Below are 24,629 nucleotides of genomic sequence, written 5' to 3' on the forward strand. Positions count from 1 at the left end.
ACTTTCCATGACAACAGGAATAGCGTTCACATTCTGTACTCTACTTCCCTCCAGAAGGTAGTTCCTGTCTACCCATCCTACACAGCCTACTCACCTATCATGCTCCAGCCACACTGGCCTTCTTTTTTGGGCCTCAAACACAAGCATCTTAGACAGCATATGTGTTCCTCACCTGTTCTGCCATCTGCCTTGACACGGCTGTCTCCCATTTTTCAGGGTACAGCCTAAACCCCTGCCCAAGCTTAGTCACTTTCTGGCTTGGTACCCTGTTTGACTTACTTTATAGCATTCACCACTTTGATATAATATTATCTAAATATTTGATTAAGTGGTTATTACCACACAAAAGCAGGGTCTCTGCCTATTTCCTTTTACCTTGTTTACCTGACTAAATTCCTAATTTTCTGAAGTCATTTACTGAAGAATTTATCCATTCCCCACTGACTGGATGCCAACTTTATTTCAAGAGAGACAGATTCACAAATATATTAAGTAGATAGATATGCCCAGACATTCCATTTTGTTTCTTTGGTCTGTCTATTCCTAAAACAGGGCTCAGAATTGGTTAAGACTGAGCTTATATGTCTGTGAAATAGTGTTAAAGAAAACAGAAGAATCTACATAGCAGCTTCATGAAGATGTGGGACATCATTTCAGTAATAATAACAATAGCATTATTCACTAAGAGTTTTTTACGCATAAAGTGCTACTATAAGGTCTTAAAACCAATTTAATACTCATAACAACTCCTTAGACACTGATATAAATTCTATTTTATAGATGAGAGATCTAAGGCATAAACTCAATACATGGACTATGCTTCCCCTCATCAATTAGCAACATGCAAAGTAGGGGTTATAACTCTTTTTAATGGTATTTTGTAGAGTTCCAACTTAGTAGTATTTAGTCAAGTTTGTAATTCATTTATGTACTCCCTGATATTAGATAAGGCAACATAGATTATATTTTTCACCAGAAAGAACTCTTGAGACACTTTCTGTTAAGTTTGCAATACCTTAATTCCTTTATAAGTTGTAAATTTGGCTACAGGCTGCAAAATTAAAGGAAAAAAAAAGACAACACACACACACACAACTCCACACTGTATTATCACAAAAATAATTCTATTTAAAACACACAACACAAATATTAACCTTCTAAGGTTAGTACATCCAAGAGAACAAGTCAACACTATATTACGCTTGCTCCCTATTGGGTGCAAAGACATTAAAATGTAAAGTTCACACCCTCAGGCTGGGTTTCCATGGGACAGGTCTCTGATGGGGAGCAAGGAGGCCTGCAAGCTGAGCGAATCACACAGAGCCCCCATTCCAGCTGCAGCAATGCTACCCAGACTGACCGTCACCAAATGGTTCTTCAGAGCGTGCCGACAGACAGCTATCTTCTGACAGTTAAACTGATAATGAGTCAGAAAAGCTAAGTCAGAATACAGACACAACTGAGTATGGGTGCCTGGGGAACGAGAACCTGTGACTATTCTATTTCAGCTGACTACTTAGGCAGAGTGGTGACATTAGAATTTCATGGTTTCCATCACTATTCATAAATCAAAATGATTTCTAATCTTTAACTGAATAATATTCAGAGACTGGCCCTGTGAGAGAATTTTCTCTTATACATCAGTCCCATAAGCTATAAAGCATTAATGCCCAATGTCTATGAGGATAAGTAAAAACTGACGTTTTCTAAAGACATTTAGATTTATTATTTTCTGAGGGTTAAAACTGGAATTTGGTATTGATATGAACTTCTTAGTATCACAATAATGTAAAGTAAAAGTTTTTATTCTAAAAACAAGAGTCAAAATGTTCACATAATATTCCATTGAAGTTAAAAGGACTGTTTTAGAATAAGCCAGAACAACTGGGTCATTTAAAAAAAAATGCCAGTCACAGTCTAAGAGATTTTCATGAATATTTTTAGTTTTTTACTGAATATTTGAATATTCACTTTGCTACATGGAGTAACTGAATTCCTGGTTTGCTCCCTGCAGAATGAAACTGAGCTGTGCATCCCTCCCTTTCTTTTCCTGATGAGAGTAAAACAACGGAGAGTGGGATCAACTTAATAAACAATCCAGTGTAACCATTACAGTTCTCTCCCATCTGGAATAGTCTTCTCCCACTAGAAAGCAGTGTTTCTAGAGTCTTTGTCTAGAAAAAACAATCCCAAAGTGCTTTGGGCTGCACCTGCGATTCTACCCAATCATCCAGAGATCAACCTCCCTCTGAAGAGGGTGCATAAGGCTATGCTTCAAGTGAGCTCCTTCAAAAGGACATGGCAAAAATACCGCCTTCTCTCACTGCCTCTCACAGAGGCATAAGAGCCTAGAACTGCTGTGGAGGCAAAAATTTCACATGAAACTGAAAGACAACACTGCAGAGTGGTGAGGAACACAGACTCGGAGCCAGATAGCCTAGACTTTAATTTGGCTGGAAAACTCCCCAGCTATGAAATCCCTGTGCCTCAGGTCCCTCATCTGTGAAACAGGCAGAGTAATGACAATGCCACCGTACTGTGAGGATTAGATGAGTCAACATTTGTAAGGCACTGAAAACAGGACCTAACACACAGTAAGCATTATGTATTTGATAAGTTAAAAACTAACAATAAAGCAGATTTTGTTAGAAAAATAAGCATTATTTTAAAAAGTTAATACTTAACCCTGGCTGGCATAGCCAATGGATTGAGCCCGGGCTGCGAACCAAAGTGTCGCAGGTTTGATTCCCAGTCAGGGTACATGCCTGGGTTGCAGGTCATGATCCCCAGCAACTGCATATTGATGTTTCTCTCTCTCTCTCTCTTTCTCCCTCCCTTCCCTCTCTAAAAATAAATAAATAAAATCTTAAAAAAAGCTAATACTTAAGTAATTAACATTTTATTGAATATATCCTGATTGAAGAAAACCATACAGTTACCTTGCTTGATTTAAGAACTTTAATTTGTTCTTCAAAAACAGTGTCTTTATTCTTTTCCAGAAAGCCTTCACACTGGTATTCTACCTGAAAACACATGGAAAAATCTCCTTAACTAATAAGACTTTTGAATAGATATCATAATCATGAACAACAACAACAAACGTTTCTTTGGACTATAAAATGCACCCCCCCCCCAACCCTGCCCCCAATTTGGGAGGAATAATGGTTGTTAATGCTGCTGTTGAGTTCTGTTTACATTTACATTGGTAAAATATTGTTATTTATGTTATTAAATATTTTACCACATTTTATGCTTCAAATTTTTTTTCCTATTTTCTTCCTCTAAAACCTAGGTGCATCTTATGGTCAGAAAAATACAGTATCTCTTGACTATTGATTTTTTTTCCTCTTTGAACTTAAGTATTCAAAAAGAAAAAAGATAGCCCTGGTTGGTGTAGCTTAGTGGATTGAGTGCCAGCCTGCGAACCAAAAAGTCACTGGTTTGATTCCCAGTCAAAGCACATACCTGGGCCAGGCCAGGTCCCCAGTGCGGGGGCATGCAAAAGGCAACCATACACTGATGCTTCTCTCCCTCTCTTTCTCCCTATCTTCCCCTCTGTCTAAAATGAATAAATGAAATCTTAAAAAAAAAAGAAAAAAGATAATAAAGCTTCCTTACTTTGTCAGCAAAATGTTGAATGATGAAAGCTTTGTTTGATAGACGAGGTTTTTCAAAGAGTGCACATTTGTTCAAATGTGTGTTGTACAACTTTTGGGCCCAAGTGTCATCTGTGCCTTTAGGCATCTACATTCAATGAAAGGAAAAAAAGAAAGAAAACAAGATGAATATTGTTATGATACTCTTCTGATGCACTACCTAAGAGACCGTTTTTGGGCTTCGCCTACCAAATTTTGTACATTTTTAAAATTAAATTTATTGGGGTGACACTGGTTAATAAGAATATAGGTTTCAAATGGACATTTCTATGATACATGATCTGCATATTACATTGTGTGCCCACTACCCAAAGTCAAATTTTTATATTCAATTTAGGAACTCATTCCTTCCACATTTCTCTCTTAGAGGCCAAAATACAATTATTAACAAAGGACAATGACTGAGACCTCCCCATGGGCAACTCATTCTGCCTATACCAGGAGCCCTCAAATAAATATTCAATTTGCTCTTAAAGTAATAAAGGCCTCAACAAATCAAAGATGAAATATCATGACTATCATGTATTTTCTAAAAACCAGTAATATTTGCACATAGTGAAATATTTCTATAATTCAGAAAGATACAACAGAGTAGTCTCATCTCACCACTTACATCATCTTTTTTGTCTCTGAAGGCATCTAAGGCATATACATATGCAAATAGGATCACTCCATAAACTCACTGTATTTATGTTCTCTTTATAATAGCATTCTTATATGTATGGCTACTAGGTTGTTACTGACTTTTGTAACAATGAGTTCCTTTACAGGTATGCCTCAGATACTTTTGCAAGTATAGCCACAGGGTAAACTCCCAGCAGTTCCATTGTTGAGTCAAAATATCTGTGTATTTATAATTTTGATAAATATTGTCAAATTTTCTCTAAAATATATTGTACTAATTCATGCCCTACATTGCAATATATATGCAATAAATATTCATTTGGTAGTATCAAATGAAAGTTATTATTAAATTTAAATTTCCTGATAGGTAAAAAACAGTATCTCGTTTTTGTTTTGATTTGCATTTTATTTAATTTTGAGTGAGGCTGGGAACCTTTTCATTACATGCATTCTGAATGTTGTAGAAAACCTGGATGCTTAGGAGGATCAATCTATGTTTCAGATGTAACTTATGGCATATAAACTAAATACAGAGAAAGAAGAGGTCATTTGTCTAAGATCATTCAGTTAGCAGTAAAGCTGGGGATCCCACTTTACTGCTAACTGCATCTTCAAACATTAAAACTAAAACTCCCTCCCCACCATGCATAGCAGTAATAAAGAACTAGTCAAATTTTAAATTATGAATATTTAGAACTATTATTCAAAATACTTTTTGTAATTCCTCATTTCTTTAAATATGTCATACCACTGAACAATAAGTACCAAATATAAACATACTATTTAATAAAAGTGGCTAAAATTGATAGTAGCTGTATCAGATGCAAATTTTTCACATAACTTAGAGTCAGCTGAAAAGAGAAGGGAAATTATCCTACTCTCAATTGTATTTAAAACCCTTTGGGTCGAGTGACTGCAGAATGCAAGTTAGGCCACAACGGCATCTCACGAGATACTATGAATCTCTGATAAAACCCACTTACCTTCTGACCGTGATATATCTGTTTTAATAGACTAAGTACATCAGGGAGTCATACTTACTTTGCATTCCTCATCCAGCAAATCTAGAATGCCCAGCTTAGACTCTATAAGATTAATGCAAGGCTGATTATCATAAAAATCTATGAGAGTCCATGGGATTTGTTCCTTCATATATTCTTCCTGTTCTAATTTGAAGACATGCTGAAATAAATAAGAAAAAAGTAGTATTACCACATCATTATCATAAACAATGTTAGTCAGGAAACATCCTTTATATAAAACACTCTAAGATACCAACATAATTTGAGATAGTCTATGGCTTCCAGCAAGAAAATCTTGTGGGAGAAACATGATTTACACACAGAGAATAATAAAATAAAGCAAATAAAAACCACAGACAATAAAACCTCAGCTATGTAGGCTTCTTGATAAACAAGTAAATCTAGGTATGTGAATATTGTCATAATAAGTCATAAATTGCCCTGGCCTGGTAGCTCATTTGGTTAGAGCACCATCCCAAAATGCCAAGGGTGAGGGTTTGAACTCTAGTTAGGGCACATACAAGAAGTAAGCCAGTGAATATATAAATAAGTGGATCAACAAATCCATATATATCTCTCTCTCCCCTCTTCCTCTCTCTCTAAAAATCAATAAATAAAATTTTATTTTTTATTTTTATTTTTTAAAGATTATTAATTGATTGATTGATTTTTAGAGAGAGGGGAAGGGAGGGAAAAAGAGATGGAAAGAAACATCAACATGTACTTGGCTCTCACACACCCCCTCCTGGGGACCTGGCCTGCAACCCAGGCATAAACCCTGACTGGGAATCAAACCAGCGGCCCTTTGGTTTACAGGCCAGAGCTCAATCCACTGAGCTACACCAGCCATGGCCAATAAATAAATAAAATAAAAGTTCAATAAATAATTTTTTAATACAGCTTCACAACGCAGCAACATGGTTGCCCCACCCTGATCACCTAAGATTCCGCCCTTTACTATGTAACATGTGCACTGAGACAAAAAAATGGCCCAAATGAAACAACAGTTCAAAGCTCCAGAAAAAATACAACTAAGTGATGAAGAGATAGCCAACCTATCAGATACACAGTTCAAAACACTGGTTATCAGGATGCTCCAGGAACTCACTGCGTACTTCAACAGAATAAAAAAGACCCAGACAGCAATGAAGGTTGCATTATGTGAAATAAAGAAAAATCTACAGGGAACCAACAGTGATGGGAAGGAAACCAGGATTCAAATCAACACTTTGGAGCAGAAGAAAGAAAGAAACATTCAACCAAAATGGAATGAAGAAACAAGAATTCAAAAAAATAAGGAGAGGCATAGGAACCTCCAGGACATCTTTAAATGTTCCAACATCTGAATCATAGGAATGCCAGAAGAAGAAGAGGAAGACTGAGAAATTGAAAAAATAATGAAGGAAAACTTCCCCAATCTGGCAAAAGAAATAGACTTTCAGGAAGTCCAGGAAGCTCAGAGAGTTCCAAAGATGTTGGACCCAAGGAGGAACACACCAAGGCATATCATAATTACATTATCCAAGACTAAAGATAAAGACAGAATCTTAAAAGCAGCAAGAGGAAAGGAGTCAGTTACCTACAAAGGAGTTCCCATTAGACTGTCAGCTGATTTCTCAAAAGAGACCTTGCATGCAAGAAGGAACTGGAAAGAAGTATTCCAAGTCATGAAAGGCAAGAACCTACATCCAAGATTGCTCTATCCAGCCAAGCTATCATTTAGAATAGAAGGGCAGATAAAGTGCTTTCCAGACAAGGTCAAGTTAAAGGAGTTCATCATCACCAAGCCCTTATTATATGAAATGTTAAAGGGACTTATCTAAGAAAAGGAAGATAAAAAATATGAACAGTAAAATGACAACAAACTCACAACTATCAACAAATGAACCTAAAAAAATAAAGCCAAAACAAAAACTAAGCAAACAACTAGAACAGGAACAGAATCAGAGAAATGGACATCACATGGAGGGTTATCAGTGGGGGAGTGGGAGGGGGAGAGAGGGGGAAAAGGTAGAAAATAAGTAGCACAAATGGTAGGTAGAAAATAGACAGGGGGAGGTTAACAATAGTATAGATAATGTAGAAGCCAAAGAACTTATATGTACGACCCATGGACATGAACTAAAGGGGGGAAATGTGGGTGGGAGGGGGTGTGCAGGGCAGAGGGAAATAAAGGGGGAAAATGGGGATAACTGTAATACCATAATCAATAAAATATATTAAAAATAAAAATAAAAATTTTTAAAAAAATGTAGCAGTCTTCAACATTTGATATGTATACATCCAAAACTGTACTATATACTTTTTAAAGTATATTTCATTGATTATGCTATTACAGTTTTTCCAATTTTTCCCCCTTTGTCCCCCCTCCCCCCTGCATCCCCCAACCCTCCTGTATTCCCCCCCACCTTGGTTCATGTCCATACGTCATACATATAAGTTCTTTGAGTTCTGTTTCCTATACCATTTTTTACCTCTCTTCATCTATTTAATGCCTACCAATTATGCTTCTTCTTTGTTCCCTGTACCTTTCCCCCTTATTATTTCATTCCCCCTCCCCACTGAAAACCCTCCATGTGATGTCCATTTCTCTGATTCTGTTCCTGTTCTAGTTGTTTGCTTAGTTTTTGTTTTTCTTTATTTTTTTAGGTTCATTTGTTGATAGTTGTGAGTTTGTTGTCATTTTACTGTTCATATTTTTTATCTTCCTTTTCTTAGATAAGTCCCTTTAACATTTCATATAATAAGGGCTTGGTGATGATGAACTCCTTTAACTTGACCTTGTCTGGAAAGCACTTTATCTGCCCTTCCATTCTAAATGATAGCTTGGCTGGATAGAGCAATCTTGGATGTAGGTTCTTGCCTTTCATGACTTGGAATACTTCTTTCCAGTTCCTTCTTGCATGCAAGGTCTCTTTTGAGAAATCAGCTGATAGTCTAATGGGAACTCCTTTGTAGGTAACTGACTCCTTTCCTCTTGCTGCTTTTAAGATTCTGTCTTTATCTTTAATCTTGGGTAATGTAATTATGATATGCCTTGGTGTGTTCCTCCTTGGGTCCAACATCTTTGGAACTCTCTGAGCTTCCTGGACTTCCTGAAAGTCTATTTCTTTTGCCAGATTGGGGAAGTTTTCCTTCATTATCTGTTCAAATAAGTTTTCAGTTTCTTGCTGCTGTTCTTCTCCTTTTGGCACCCCTATGATTCAGATATTGGAATGTTTCAAGTTGTCAAAGAGGTTCAAAAGTCTCTCTTCATTTTTTTTGAATTCTTGTTTCTTCATTCTGTTCAGGTTGGATGTTTATTTCTTCCTTTTGTTCCAAATCATTGATTGGAGTTCTGGTTTCCTTCCTGTCACAGCTGGTTCCCTGAATATTTTGCTTTATTTCATTTTGGGTATCTTTCATTTGTTCTTTTATTTTTCGACCAAGCTGAATCAGTTCTGTGAGCATTTTGATTACCAGGGCTTTAAATTCTCCACCAGATAGGTTGGCTATCTCCTCATCATTTAGCTCTCTTTTTGAAATTTTGCTCTTCTTTCATTTTGGCCCTATTTCTTTTTTCAGGGCCCCTGTTAAGTTATAAGTTGTAAGGGGGTGGGGCATTAGGCATTCACTGGGGCAGGGCAACCCTCCTGGCTGCACTATGGCACTGCCTGTGGGGAAAGGGCCAGAAAGGGAACAATGCAGCTCATCTGCTCATCTCCAGTCCACTTTTCAAAGAACTCTTGTGTGAGACTGGGAGTTTCTTCTGCCGCAGCAACTGCCGTGGCAACTGCTGTAGTCCACAACCCACTCTGAGTCTCAGTTTCCCCTTAAGTCAGTCCTGCCCTCACAGCCCACTGTCTCCTTGCAGCCAGCCCCACTTGCATGGTTGCTGCCTTGTCGCAGTTTCTCTTCATCCACCACCTTACTGGTCTGGTTGTTCTGTTTGACTGTTTCTTTAATTTCGTGGTTGTTGGAGTTCCATGCACAAAACCACACTATATACTTTTTGACCTCCTATTTAATAAATTATTGCACTGTGTTGTTCAAACATAGTCTCAGAAATGCCTTCACTGACCTTGACCAACTAGGCAGAGCAGATGCCCTCTACACTACTGAACCATGCTGGATGATGCTTATAGCATAACAAGGTAATTCTCATAAGGGCTGTGGTGTTGAAGTTCATGTGCCTCAGAAATAGATAAGTTAGTCTTTTGTTTCTGCCTTGATTGTTCTCCACAGTCATGAAATCCTTCTGGATTCTACATGCAGCTCTGTAAGCAGTTGGAACCACTATCAATTCATGCTATCTCTGCTAAATGCTTCAGCCAGCACCCTCACCACTGCTTCTAATCTCCATTCATGCATTTCAGCAAAAATATGTATTGACTGTCTACTATATGCCAGTCATCAAACACCATTAACAAAATAGATATGGCCTCTGCCTTCATGGACTTTGGAGACTAGTGGGAGAAACAGGCAGAAATCAAATAATCACAAGGAATATAATTATAAACTGTAATGTTAGAGAGAAAAATTATGCAAGCTATGAGAACAAGCATCCTCATCTAGTTTGGCCATGGAGTGGGGAGGGGAGGTTTCCCTGAGGAGAGACTGTGTGGTCTGAGGTCTGCAGATGAAGGGAGTTAGGTCGGTCTTGGTGGGAAGGGCAGTCCCTCTCTGCTGCTGCTCCTGCTTCAGGCCACCAGCCTGTACAGCCCACCCACAATTTGCAGTCTGCACAGATTCTCATGACCTCCACTTGTTAGTCCTCCAGCGTTTCTGCTTTCCTTTACTAATCTTTTTTGTCTTCTTTGGTTTGTGCACACATCTTGCTACTTTTCTGGAAAGACCAGCTCTGTGGGTATGACCAGACAACACATATTAAGGACCCAAAACCCCATAAAACTGAAGTGTCACCAAGATTTCTGATACACACTCTTTTACAATGCTGCTCTTGGCTCCTTTGCAGCATTTGTAGTCTAACCAACTGCAATAAGCTTTAGTCAAAAAAAAAAAAGAAAAAAGAAAACCTGGTCATCTGTATGAACATTTACATCATGCTAATTCAAAAGAAAATGTCTTGTATTCTTTGATTAATGAAAAAGCAAATGAGGCACCATGTGTCATCAGGATTCCCTGACTGATAGTACCAATATTTTCTGAAACCACAAGCCCTCTTTTTTTTGATTTATTAATTTATATGCAGTCTCCACACTGACAACAGAAACACCGCTCCAGGCTTAAACAGAGCTTTCTTCTCATACATATCCTATATCTAACTTTGGAAAAAGTCCATGGGCCCTCAAAAATTTTGGATGCGCAGCCCTGGCTAGTGTGGTTCAGTGGATTGAGCACTGGCCTGTGAACCAAGGGGTCATAGGTTCAATCCCAGTTGGGGCACATGCGTAGGTTGCGGGCCGAGTCCCTGGTAGGGGGTGAGCGAGAGGCAACCACACATAGATGTTTCTCTCCCTCTTTTTTTCTCTCCCTTCCCCCTCTCTGAAAGTAAATTTTAAAAAAGATTTTATTTACTTATTTTAGGAAGGGAGGGAGAGAAACATCAATGTGCTATTGATGTCCATGTCCTACCCACAGTCCCTGCTGAGGGAGAAGCCCTGAACATCCAAGTTCTTTACTGTGAGGTCCTGTGTGCCTAGTTGCAGCTGACTAGACCAAGTATGGGTACTTGAGGGCACTCTGTTGCCAGGGACCTCTGATGAAAAAATGAACTGGGTTATCAGTGGAAGCTGCCTCTGAAAGAAGTCAGGAAGAATGTGAGCTAAGCAAGTTAGATGAATGGGAGGTGCCCTCCAACCACTGTTGGGTTCACAGGAAGTTCAAAGTGAGTAAGCAGAAACCGTGAGGTAAAGAAAATACATACAGAATAGAAAGAAAGAATATGCCATTTGATACTAAGAAGGAGTGGAGCAGTTGTGCAGAAAAGCTAAGAAGCAGTATGGTGTGTGTAGTGTGTGGGTGTGGGTGTGTGGGTGTCGAGGCAGGGAGAGAGGGAGGGGGGAAGAGAGAGAGAAGAGAAGACAAGACAAGACAAGACAAGACAAGACAAGACAAGGATAGAAACAGAAAGAGAAACGAGAGAGCCAGAAACACATTCAGAGAGCTGAGGCCCTTGATAAATAGACACACTAGCCAGTTCCTGGTGAGACTGGCATTGGTTCCTTATACTTCCAGTCACCTTGTACCAAAATATACCAGGAAACAGCAGAAGGCTGTGGCCCTGATGAGAGAATTAAGAAACTTTGAAAAACCTTGAGAAAAGGTAATACTCAATTTAGTCTCTCGAAGGTTTTTTATCAATGTTCCTTATGCAGAGATGAAAAATACACCTATCATATTCTTAATACCTAAGGTTTTAAGATCACCTACATTATTTCACTCTGCTAAGTAGCTTAATTTGCTCAATAAATATGCTCCAATTTTTATCAATATGTATGCAATATATTTTTTAAAGATTTTATTTATTTATTTTTAAAGAGGGAAGGGAGGGAGAAAGAGAGAGAGAGAGAGAGAGAGAGAGAGAGAGAGAGAGAGAGAGAGAGAAACATTGATGTGTGGTTGCTGGGGGCCGTGGCCTGCAACCCAAGTGTGTGCCTTGACTGGGAATCGAACCTGCGATGCTTTGGTTCGCAGCCCATGATCCATCCACTGAGCTACACCAGCCAGAAGTATGCAATATTTTTAAAAAGTCAAATAGTCTAAAGGTTTTATGATGACAAGTTAACAATCCTGTCTCCCATCCCCCCCCCAACCTCAGTCTCACTCCCTGGTGGCAATCACTTTTATAACTCCCTTAGATATTTCTTCTGATATTTATCTTAAAAGAATATGCTTATCAGCTGTGTTTTAATTTACTTATTTGAAATATTACCTATTGATTTCTTCATCAGATGAGGCTAACTTCACACATACTACCTCTTAACTGCTTTTCCACATCCTCCCAATATTACTAGCTTTAAATCTTTTTCTTAACTTTGTAACTTAAAATATCTTTAAACTTCTATTTTTTTCTTCATCAACTATATACTATACCACTTGACCTCTCTCCTTGAAAGATGAAAATATTTATTAAGGGTTCTTTTTTCCTGTCCTTCAGCTCTCTTCTCTTCCATGTATCTTCCAATTCCTACAGGTGACTCATTTTTAATACCCTCTTTCATCAAAACTAATTAACTTCCCCTAATCTTGCACTTACTATGCCTGTCAGGCAGTGAGCACTTTACATATCCTAACTCATTTAATCCTTAAAACTATGTGCAGTGGGTACTATTGTTGTCCCCATTATACTGATGAGGGGAACAAAGCCAGGAAGGTCAATTAACTTGCTCAAGTCCCCCTGGATCAATGCAGAGCAGGATTCTAACCCAAGGAGTTCACCTCAGGGGGGCTGTGCTCTTCACTACTGCAATCTGCTACCCTCATTTTTAAGTACCTCCAAATCCCTCAACATCATGATAATGCTCTCATATACTTGACATTACTAATTCACAAGAGGTCTTTTCAAAACATGCCTGTTGCCCTTGTCTCAGTGAATGTCTCAAACTGTTAAAAAGTAAATATGTAAAAAATATGTAGGGGCCTCGGCTGGACAGTTCAGATGGTTGAAACATTGTCCTATACACCAAAAAGTTAAGGGTTTGATGCCTGGTCAAGGCACATACTTAGGTTGCAGGTTCGATCCCTGGTTGGGGCATGAACAGGAAGCAACTGATCAATGCTCCTCATCTCATTATTTTTCCTTTTCTCTCTCCCCACGCTTCCTCTCTCTTAAAATCAATAAACATATCAAGTGAGGATTATAAAAAATGTGGGAAAGAGGATATGTGTTCTGAATTTTTGTTCTGGTGTCTTGCTAATACAAGAAATAAGAGTTAAGCAAGTCTCAAGTCCACACACAGTTAGCCTCAGGCACCACAAACTGAAGACTGTCCCTAGGCTCAAAGCTCCATACATACCATGTTACTCTGTGACACACTTTCTGCTTCCCTTGCTCAAGTTATTCTTACAAAGTTTTTACTATTCTCAGACAGCAATCCAAGGATGACCTTGAATCCTATCTGGACCATAAATATTTTTCTAATGTTGCATCATCTATTAATCATAAATTCCTCAGCAGTTTAGCTGTTCTAAACACCAGATACCAATTGTAATTCATAACTTCATTTCAGGAACCAGAATGTAAGTGCAGACTATGAATTCAAGAAAATAATTTAAGGCAGAATATTACTCAAGAAAGAAAATTCTTACCATATTGAATTGTTGCTGTAGTTTTTCATTTGCATAATTTATGCAAAACTGTTCAAAACTGTTTATCTCAAATGTTTCAAATCTGTAAAACCAAAAATAATATGGGAAGAGGAGAAAAAGGAACAAGTAGCTTGTAAAAATACTATAAATGTATGTATTAGAAAGAAATAGAAAATCCCCCAACTTTGGGAAATTTTCTTTCTACATCAGTGAGGATGAAGGTTTACAAGTCAGTATAATGGGACATGTGCCCAGCAGACAGGCATCAGTCAAGATACAGAGAGGTTTCTTAAAAGGCTCCAGTATGTAGTTGTATTCAACAGCATGAGTTTTGGAGGGCTAATTCATCCCCAAGTGGGGAACTCTCAGTGTTATGACAAAGCCACTGCTCTTGCCAATACACAGGCTCAGTGTCTACATATGCACAGAGGGGAACTGGAAATAGAGATCTCATAGGTTCTTTTGAAAAAATTGAGCCAGATAATGAAAAATTAGGCCTCAAAAAGCACACATGTACAAGAAGGATTTTAAGAGTTAAAGAAGGGTACTCAGAGAAGAAAAACTAGCAAATGAAATTAGATTTTTAGAAATTCTCTTCTAATTATTACTTCTTACAAGCAGGACATAGAATCAAATACCCATGTAGAGTGCCTAGAAAATCTCTAGAGAGACATGCTCTCTGGCAGGTCACCGAGCCCAGTACACTTACCCATAAATGTCCAGCACACCAATAAAGGAGTGCTGTTTGACAGCAGAATGGAGAGCCTGATTGACATGATCTACAATCCAGTTAAAGAGCTTGGCATAGATGTGCTTGGACAAAGCATCACGGGCATTCGTAGCCTGCAGCTTGGAGATGGGCTTGATGTATGTCTCCGTGGCAGTAGCCAGCTTCCGGTGGCAGAGCCAGTGACACATCTCCTCATAGTCCACGCCCATGAGGTCACAGAAGATGCTGAGAGGTTCATGCTTGGGCTGCCAAAAAAGCATGGGTTATTTCCTATGACCAGATCAATCAAATATGAATTTACTGGAAAATGCTAACCAAGTGGTAGCAAATAAAACCCAGCCATTTCTTTATTATGACAAACACCAAGATCACTGAAAGATGATCAGTGATAATAATCAAAATCATCCATCAAACCAGCAACTAGAGAGTATCTACAATCTCTTCTAGGGCTCATTTCAAAAATTATCTGTCTTTTCAGAATATTTGCTTATACCTCTTTTCAGATATTCATATTTACTGAGTGCCTACTGTATGCCAGTAAACAAAAACAGACATGGTCCCTGTCCTCCTAAAACTTAACAGTTCTAGGGGAAACGGATATTCATCAAATAATTACTCCCTAAAATTCCATATTACTACAAAGGAGAAGGATACTACACTAAGATCCCATGTGAGATAAGTGTGCCCTTGTCAGGGAGGAAGAGGACAGTTGCCTTAGACATGGAGTTCAGATCTGAAAGACAAGGAGGTATTAACTTGGTGAAGCAGGAGGGGAGGGTCTTCTGAGCTGAGGACAAAGCTGATGGAAAATCCTGCAGTGAGAGTTACTGTCAATGTGAGGGAGTGAAGCTGAGTAAGGGAGAAGGTGTATGAGGGAGAGAAACATCAATGTGTGGTGGCCTCTCGAGTGCCTCCTACTAGGGACCTGGCCCGAAACACAGGCATGTGCCCTGACTGGGAATCGAACCAGCAACCCTTTGATTCACAGGCCAGCATTCAACCACTGAGCCACACCAGTTAGGTGTATTTATTTATTTCTCTTATTTTGTGCCTTTATTTGTCCTACTCTCTCTAAAATTTTCTTTCCTTTTCTTGCTATATCTGAATTGTTTTTAGCCCATTTTTCTGTTTACTAGTTTGAAAGGTTTACTTTCTGTTTCCACTTAAATAAAAGAAACATTAACTTGTATTAGTTAACTGAATGTAATTAAATTGTACTAACTCCAAACACTCCCATCCAATCTATGTGCTTTGGGGCTGGTCATTCACTTTATTTTTTTAAACTTTTTCCTTTGAACTAATTTTAGACTAACAAAAAATTACAAGTATAGTACAAAGAATTTTCTTCACCCAGAGTCCCTAAATATATTATTAACATTTTATTGTACTTGCTTGTATCATTTTCTTTCTCGTTCTTTCACACACATACCCACATAATTTTTTCAGAATCTTTGAAAGTTGCAAACATTTCAGTATGCATTTCCTAAAAGCCAAAGACATTATCTTACATATCTATGACATCATAAATGATCAACAATTAGCAATGATACAACCCTCTTATCTAACATACAGATCTAATTCAATTTTTTACTGATTGACCTAATAATGCCCCCTGTGGAAAAACACACAAAACATTTTAATGGTCCAGGATTTAATCTAGGATCACTCACTGAATTTAGCTATCAAGTTTCATCAATCTCTTTTAATATGAACACTTCTTCACTTTTTTTTTGGTCTTTTGTGATCTTGGCATTTCTTAAAATCATATACCTCAATTTGGGCCTGCATGATGCTGCCTCATGATTAGATGTGGGTCATGCATTCTTGGCAGCAGTACCAGGGAAGGGATGTTGCACTCTCCTCAGTGCTCCATATCAGAAGTTACGTGATGTGGAGGATTGGTCGCATTACTGGTCGTGTTAACTATATTCACCTGTTTAAGGGAATAGCCACTAGGTTTCTCCACTGAAAGATAACTATTTTTCCCTTTCTAACTAACAAGTATTTTGTGGAGAATGATTTCTTTTGCAGCCCAATATATATATTATTGTTGTTGTTTTAATTTATCAAATTTTATGTTTTCCTGTACTTTGTTATTGAATTACTATTTCTTCTCAACAATAGGTCACTTTCCTTTTGTGTAAACTATACCCTTTAATAGTTCCTTTAGTGATGGCCTATTGGTGACAAATTCTCACAACTTACTATTTGTGTAAAAACATTCCTATTTTTCTTTCATTCTAGAAAGATATTTTTATTGGACATACAATTTTAGTTAATGGTAATTTACTCTAGAACAATAAAGATAGTAGTTCACTGTTTTATGTCTCATTGTTCAAGCTAGGAAATGAGCTATCAGTTTAATTGCTATTTCCTCAAGAATAATATGTCTTATCTTTCTGCCTGTTTTAAGATTTTCCTCTCTGCCTTTGGTATCACCAAAAGTGAGTCAGAGATGGATTTTCTTTTATTTATTCTAACTGGGATTTTTTTTGGACTTTCCAAATCTGTGGTTTAGTGTCATTTCATAAGTTCTAAAATTTGTAATTATCTCTTTAAATATTATGTCTGTCTTACTCTTTTTTGTTAGGAATTCTCATTAGGTTAAAATTAGAATTTATTACTCTATTCTTCATCTCTCTTACCGACTGTTTTTAAGTGCTTCATCTCTGGGTCCTATCTTGCATTTTGGATAATTTTTTCACATCTATCTTCTAGTTAGCTCATCAGTTCTCTCCTCAGTTGTGTCAAACCTGATATTAATTTCTTTCTTAGAGGGTTGACTGCTATTCTGTTATATTACCTTGCTCCTTCTATTCTGCATCATTCTGGGATTTACAATTTTTTTATTATGAGCCAACAATTCTTGTAACTTCCCTCACAGAGCTCTATTGAGGCTTTGACTGAAAGTGGATCCTCCCAAATAAGCTTGTATTTGCTTCTGTGAGACATCTAGAGCTCTACCATTCCAGGACAAATTCAAGGTAAGTTTTCTGTATATAGCTTTCTGGGATCATCAAGGAACTATGAAATCAGGCTAAGAGTATGTGTGATGGTCAGTTCATTGCTATAAAATTTTAAGTAACTATTTTTTCCACCTCTACTTAGCACCAAGGCTTGAGCCAGATTAATTTTTCTTTGTACTCTTGGAGTGGGTGGTAGACAAGTTTATAATTAATTCCCCAATTAGGGTCTCAGTTTTAGACAGTGGTTACCTTATTTGTTCCTCTATTTATATAAGTCCTAGACTTTATCTTTATGCTTCTGCACTGCATCTGACTATAAAGACCCAAACTCAAGTTCACTTGGTTCTGCAAATTCCCTCAACATGAGCCCTAGCTTCAGGGTTCTGCTTTGTTCTCTGAGCTCTATTGTCACCTAGTTTTTTGGCCTCTGAATGGTTCTTATGTATTTCTTTTTTAAATATTTTAAAATATAATTTATTCAGCATGAAGCTCAGTCAGAGCACCTAGTCCAAAACTGTTGTTCCTCATCTGTAAAATTTAAGAGACTAAACTGAGGTAAGAAGTGAAACTACTTACTCAAAACACAGAATGAGTACATAGTAGAGTTGGGCTTGAACCCAGACAAAGATACTGAAAGATATATTTCAAAACAAAAGTTGAATTTATCCAAATTTAAGTCACACAAGTCAATCTACATATAAGTTTGCTAAAATCAACTCAGGTATCTGAAGAGGGAAACATAAATCTCAAGATTGTCTTTCAGCCCTGTGCAGGCAGCTCAGCTGGTTAGAGCGTCATCCTGATATACCAAGGTTGTGGATTCAATCCCCAGTCAGGACACATAAAAGAATCAACCAACGAATGCATAAATAAATGGAACAACAAATCAATCTCTCTCTCAAATCAATAAAAAAAAAATAAAAGACTGTCTTCTATCACAATCTTTGAAGAAGCAGGTTGGAAATAAAATTATTATAGTAAAACTTCCTCTATTTTAATGAAGTTAAAAGACACCTAATAAATATATATATACCAGAGGGGGCCCCCAAAACTGAATTTAGCTATCAAGTTTCATTAATCTTTTTTTTAAAGATTTTATTTATTTATTTTTAGAGAGGGAAGGGGGAGAGAGAGAGAGAGAGAGAGAGAGAGAGAGAGACATCAATGTGCGGTTGCTGGGGGTTCTGGCCTGCAACCCAGGAATGTACCCTGGCTGGGAATCGAACCTGGGACACTTTGGTTCCCAGCCCGCGCTCAATCCACTGGGCTACAATTAATCTCTTTTAATATGAATACTTCTTCACTTTTCTTGGTCTTTTGTGATCTTGGCATTTTTTAAAATCATGTACCTCAATTTGGGTCTGCGTGATGCTGCCTCATGATTAGATGTGGGTCATGCATTCTTGGCAGCAGTACCAGGGAAAGGATGTTGCACTCTCCTCAGTGCTCCATATCAGAAGTTACGTGATGTGGAGGATTGGTCACATTACTGGTCAGAATTATCTTTTAGAGGGTGGGCCCCTTGTAGTATACAGGCTTCCCCCACTAGGTGGATGTTCTAGGAACTCATCTGTATCAGTGCACCAGCTGGCCTTGTTGTGAGAGGCTGTATTTGGCTTCAGTGAATTTTTCTAAACACTCTTTCAATGCATTTGCCCATTTCATGATTTACCAGCACACTTTCCCACACAGTATTGAGTGTTCAGCAGTTTTTGACCAAAAAATGGCATGACCCTGGTTCCCTACCCTCTCTATTCACCCAATTTCGCCTTGCGTGACTTTTTTTGTTTCTCTAGATGAAAGAAGCCCTTGAAGGGAAATGTTTTGCTCATGTGGAAAAGGTGAGACAAAAAAATGGCAGAAGCACTACCAGGCATCAAAATTGAGTTTAAAAACTGATCTGAGCAGTGGAAAAAAATGTCTCAATAGGTGTACTGCATCCAATGGAGGGTACTTTGAAGGTGACTGAAGTTTAAACATATAAGAATTAATACACAATTTTTTATAAATAAATTCCTGATTTTCTGGGTCCCCCCTCATGTATGTATCAATGTGTGTGTGTGTGTGTGTGTGTGTGTGTGTATGATCTTTGATGGTAGTGACCAGCAAATACTGCAAATGACAAATGTCCAGTGAGGACAATTTGGACTGTCAGGTTTGTTAGAGTTTTAAAAATGTTTCCCAGCCCTGGCTGGTGTAGCTCAGTGGATTGAGCGCGGGCTGGGAACCAAAGTGTCCCAGGTTCGATTCCCAGCCAGGGTACATTCATGGGTTGCAGGCCATAACCCCCAGCAACCGCACATTGATGTTTGATGTCTCTGTCTCTCTCTCTCTGTCTCTCTCTCTCTCTCTCTCTCTCCCTCCCTTCCCTCTCTAAAAATAAATAAATAAAATCTTAAAAAAAATGTTTCCCCATATGAAATTGGGTTTTAATCTCAGCATGCTGTTATCACTATGTGTGGAAGAGATTATAAATCATAGCAAAGACAACCCATCTCACAGCCATCTATTCCCTCTCCCCAGGGGTAACCACTGCTAACGGTTTCTTCAATAGCTTTTAAACCATATTATATTTCCACTGCTGGAGACAAAAAGTTATCAATTCTTGGCACTTGTGCCAAATAAACCCTTCTCTCTAGACTCACCAATCCAACGTTCACATCTGTTTCTCACCTCTGTTCATATGGATCAGACATGTCTCCAAGTCTGAGTCTCCTACCCTATCTCTCTCTCTCTCTCTCTCTCTCACACACACACACACACACACACACACTCACTGCATACCAGGGATTAGAATCCACATTTATTTTCAACTCAAGATTTTACATCTCTCTGACAATGTTAATAGAGAAACTTCAAATGTATTTCTTCCATAAAGAATAAATAACTCTGCCCTGGCTGGTGTAGCTCAGTGGATTGAGCACGGTAAATAAGTAAGATTTACCTTTATTTTATTCATTTTAAAATCTTTTTAAAGATTTTACTTATTTATCTTTAGAGAGGGAAGGGAGGGAGAAAGAGAGAGAGAGAAACATCAATGTGCAGTTGCGGGGGGAAATGGCCTGCAACCCAGGCATGTGCCCTGACTGGGAATCGAACCTGCAACACTTTGGTTCGCAGCCCGCGCTCAATCCACTGAGCTACGCCAGCCAGGGCACGAATAAATAAAATCTTAAAAAAAAAGAATAAACAACTCTGAAACACAAATCTACTGCCATCACACTGAGCTTGTTCTGAGCTTACAGGTATTGTGCAGCTGTCTGAATCTCGAGATGTAAATCCAACGTTGCCTAAGTGAAGAATGCCAGCAAGTATTCGGAAAATTCCCATCTGATAAGATTCGCTAATTCCTGAAACAACAGAGTAAATAGACATGTGATTAATTTTAAAGTAGGAGCTAAACAATTACAGCAGACAATTTTAAGCCTGTTTTTAACTCTTAAATATCACTAGATATTGTGCACATTATAACATGTCATAGTTAATAACATCACCGCCATGGCTGAGAGTATGACGTGAGATGAGAAAAATATGGGCTCAAAGCCTAGCTCTGCTCCTGACCTGCCATCTCACCTGGGCAGGTAACTTCACCCTGCTATGCTTCTGTTTTCTCATTTGAAATATGGGAATAATTGTGACTATCTCAAAGGGTATTTATGAACATTAAATGAGAAAATTCACATAGTATATTTATACACTATGTGACAGGGTAAATAGTAAACAAATTATATCATCATTGTCACACACTAGATTTAAATATTTTATTAACATTACTCCCTTTTCTATTTATCCCTACTCCAAATGTAAGTTGTAGCCCAATAAGGCTATTTTAAGTCAGATTATGTCATTACCTCTTTTAACTACAAACCAAGTGTAAGTCAAAGAGACCCCTAGATTAGAAGTGTTTAGGCTGGTGTTGCACTCCACCCTGATGAGTGTGTGTCCAAATGCAGGATTAGAGCAGGGCCTGAAGGTAAGGGAAGATAAGAAAGCTGGACAGCTCTTGGCTTTTGATCACATCTGGCCTCATTTTTCAATAAGGTATGAATTTCCAGAATATTAGATATAAGCATATGCAAATAAAAATGGTAAAATGATTTCCAAATATGTACTCATATCCAGGGTAACTGAGTGTTGATCATATAATGAATGCTTTTTCCATCTCCTGAATTATGGCTTTTTAATATTTCTAATTTTCTATTTACAAACAGATTTATGCCTAGATAAAGCAGTGTTTTTCCAAAATTTAATATGCATATGAATCACCAGTGGTTCCTGTTCAAATTCAGATTCTGACTCAGGAGGTCTGGGGTAGGGTCTGAGATTCTGAGCTTTTACAGACACTACAGTGGTCCTAGGCTGTACTTGGGTTAACAACGCTTTAAAATTAAGTTCACTTCAGGGTTCCCCTCAAATTACCAACATATCATTTTAGATTTATTCATAATCTGAGGTTTTTAGAACACTACTGAAATCGTCCACTACAGTTCTACAGATTTATTTACATGCAGACCCAATATTTTTTAAATATTAGGAATAAGGCAGTGACATCGGAATCATTTCAAAGACAGTATAAGCTGCATGTGCCACATGGTTTTGTCACCCAGCCAGCTCAGCCACATTTCCCAGCCACACACGAAAAACAAAAACAAAAACCCTGCAAAGTGTGAGTTTGTACAGGAACCTGATTTATTTATCTCTAGGTTTCAGATTTTGTAAAAATGTAAGCAGAGTTAGTTAGTCCTAACTCCCTTGATGCCCTGAATGTGTGTTTAAATAGCTTTACTGAGGGACAATTTGCATACCTTAAAATTGACCTGTTCTAAGTATGCGATTCAATGATTCTTAGTAAATTACAAAGTTGTGCAACCATCACCACGATCTAATTTTGGAACAGTTCCCATAAACCCCAAAAGAAAACTTGTGCCCATTTGCTATCAGATATATTTTATAAGGAATGTTAAACCTCTCAACAATACTTACCATTTAATACATAGCTAAGTCAATATTCCAACAAAAGTTGCTTGAGTCAAAAAGCTATTTCTTAAAAGAGCTCAAGATAAAATCACATTACCTAGCAAAGTGCAGGCCTGCCTGGTATGTGCCATCTCCTTGGCATCGTCAACTCCTTCAATCACAGGACTGCCGCCTTGCTTTGTGTAATGAAAGTGATTTGCATTTCCTACAAATAAGAAGATAAAAGATTAGCACTCTATGAAATAGACTACTATTTTTTGATCTACTCTCAATTAGGAGCAATGATAGTGCAGTTGAGTGTATAGAGCCAGGAGTTCTACTGCCTGTGTTTTCAGTTATATTTTAATACAAAACTCGAAATTAAGTAATAAAGTGAAATGTTTGTAGTTTACTTATCTTAATTGGTAAAATGAATGGTCCTTTCCTAAAATGGTTTTATTCCAATCAATGTGCTTCAAACACTTTACTCCCCTCATCCGAAACCTCACAGGCCTCCATCACATAAACTCTTTTAAAATTTTTTCTTCTAATCAAGGCAAATTTCAAACATATACAAAAGTAAAAGGATTAACATAGTGAGCACCTATGTACTCACCATTCATCTTAAACAAGTATCAACTCAAGACCAATATTTAAGGTAGCTTCATTTTTTTTCTTTTTATTTTTTACAATATATTTTATTGATTATACTATTACAGTTGTCCCAATTTTCCCCCCTTTGCCCCATTCCACCCAGTTTCCCCATTGCCTCCAGCAATCACCCACCCCTTAGTTCATATCCATGGACCATGCATACAAGTTCTTTGCCTATTCCATTTCCTATACTGTTCTTAACATCCCTGTCTATATTGTACCTACCGATTTGTACTTCTTAATCCCTGCACCTTTTCCTCCATTCTCCCCTTCCCACTCCCAAATGATAACACTCCCAATGATCTCCATACCTATAATTTTGTTTCTGTTCTGCTTGTTTGCTTAGTTTTTTAGATTCAATTGTTGATAGTTGTGAATTTATTGCCATTTTAATATTCACAGTTTTGATATTTTTTCTTATATAATTCCCTTTAACATTTCCTATAATAATGGCTTGGTAATGGTGAACTCCTTTAGTTTTACCTTGCCTGGGAAGCACTTTATCTGCCCCTAGATTCTAAATGACAGCTTTGCTGGATAGAGTAATCTTGAATGTAAGTTCTTGCCTTTCATGACTTTGAATACTTCTTTCAAGCCCCTTCTTGCCTATAAGGTTTCCTTTGAGAAATCAGCTGACAGTCTTATGGGAACTCCTATGTAGGTAACTCTCTTCTCTTTCTGCTCTTAAGATTCTCTTTTTATCTTTAACCTTTGGCATTTTAATTATGGTGTGTCTTGGTGTGGTCCTCTTTGGGTTCATCTTGTTTGGGACTCTCTGTACTTCCTGGACTTGTATGTCTATTTCCTTCACCAAATTAGGGAAGTTTTCTTTTATTATTTTTTCAAATAAGTTTTCAATTTCTTGTTCTTCCTCTCTTCTTCTGGCACCCCTTTGATTTGGATGTTGATATGTTTGAAGATGTTCCAAAGGCTCGTTAGCCTATCCTTGTGTTTTTTTAATTCTTTCTTCTTCCTGCTGTTCTGATTAAATGCTTTTTTCTTCCTTATGTTCTGAACCATTGACTTGATTCTTTGCTTCATCCCCTCCACTATTGGTTCCCTGTAGATTTTTCTTTATTTCACTTAATGTTCATATTCATTTCTGCCTAGGCCCTTTTTTTATGCTGTTAAAGTACCCAATGAGTTCCCTGAGCATCCCAATAACCAATGTTTTGAATTCTGCATCTGATAGGTTGCTTATTTCCATTTCATTTAGTTCCTTATCTGAGTTTTGTTCTGTTCTTTCATTTGAGCCATATTTCCTTCTTTTTTTTTTAAAGATTTATTTATTTATTTTTAGAGAGGGAAGGGAGGGAGAAAGAGAGAGAAAGAGAAACATCAATGTGCGTTGCTGGGGGCCGTGGCCTGCAACCCAGGTATGTGCCCTGGCTGGGAATTGAACCTGAGACACTTTGGTTCGCAGCCCGTGGTCAATCCACTGAGCTACGCCAGCCAGGGCCATTTGAGCCATATTTCTTTGTCTCCTCATTTTGGCAAGCTCCCTATGTTTGTTTCTGTGTATTAGATAGAGCTGCCTTGACTCTCTGTTTCAGTAGTATGGCCTATTGTAGAAAAACACATCCATAAGTTGTATCAGGTATAGCCTTAGGTAACTGCCTGGGCAGGAAAACCTGTGTTACTACTCTGTAGCTGTGTGGGGGAGGGCTCTGACAGGGGACAATGCTGCTGCCTAGCCTCTGGTGTTTTGTCCAGAAGAAGCTGTCCCTGGTACTCATCCTGATACCAGGCATTTCACTTTCTCCCTGTATGC

At 37.9% G+C, this 24,629-nt stretch overlaps 1 protein-coding gene across 6 annotated transcripts in view; it reads right to left on the bottom strand.

Annotated features, from left to right (window-relative positions):
* MYO5A (myosin VA) overlaps window positions 1-24,629 on the bottom strand; it is a 176,943-nt gene that overhangs the window by 68,662 nt on the left and 83,652 nt on the right. For all 6 annotated transcript variants that reach the window (XM_036033632.1, XM_036033649.1, XM_036033646.1 and 3 more), the window contains exons 8-14: window positions 22,323-22,430; window positions 20,492-20,598; window positions 14,262-14,527; window positions 13,553-13,634; window positions 5,322-5,462; window positions 3,619-3,744; window positions 2,940-3,023 (exon numbers count right to left, since the gene is read on the bottom strand). In XM_036033632.1, coding sequence (XP_035889525.1) covers window positions 2,940-3,023; window positions 3,619-3,744; window positions 5,322-5,462; window positions 13,553-13,634; window positions 14,262-14,527; window positions 20,492-20,598; window positions 22,323-22,430 — 914 coding nt within the window. The remainder of the gene's footprint in view (window positions 1-2,939; window positions 3,024-3,618; window positions 3,745-5,321; window positions 5,463-13,552; window positions 13,635-14,261; window positions 14,528-20,491; window positions 20,599-22,322; window positions 22,431-24,629) is intronic.

This window comes from Phyllostomus discolor, chromosome 1 (assembly GCF_004126475.2).
Source record: "Phyllostomus discolor isolate MPI-MPIP mPhyDis1 chromosome 1, mPhyDis1.pri.v3, whole genome shotgun sequence".
In the NCBI taxonomy this organism is placed as follows: Eukaryota; Metazoa; Chordata; class Mammalia; order Chiroptera; family Phyllostomidae; genus Phyllostomus; species Phyllostomus discolor.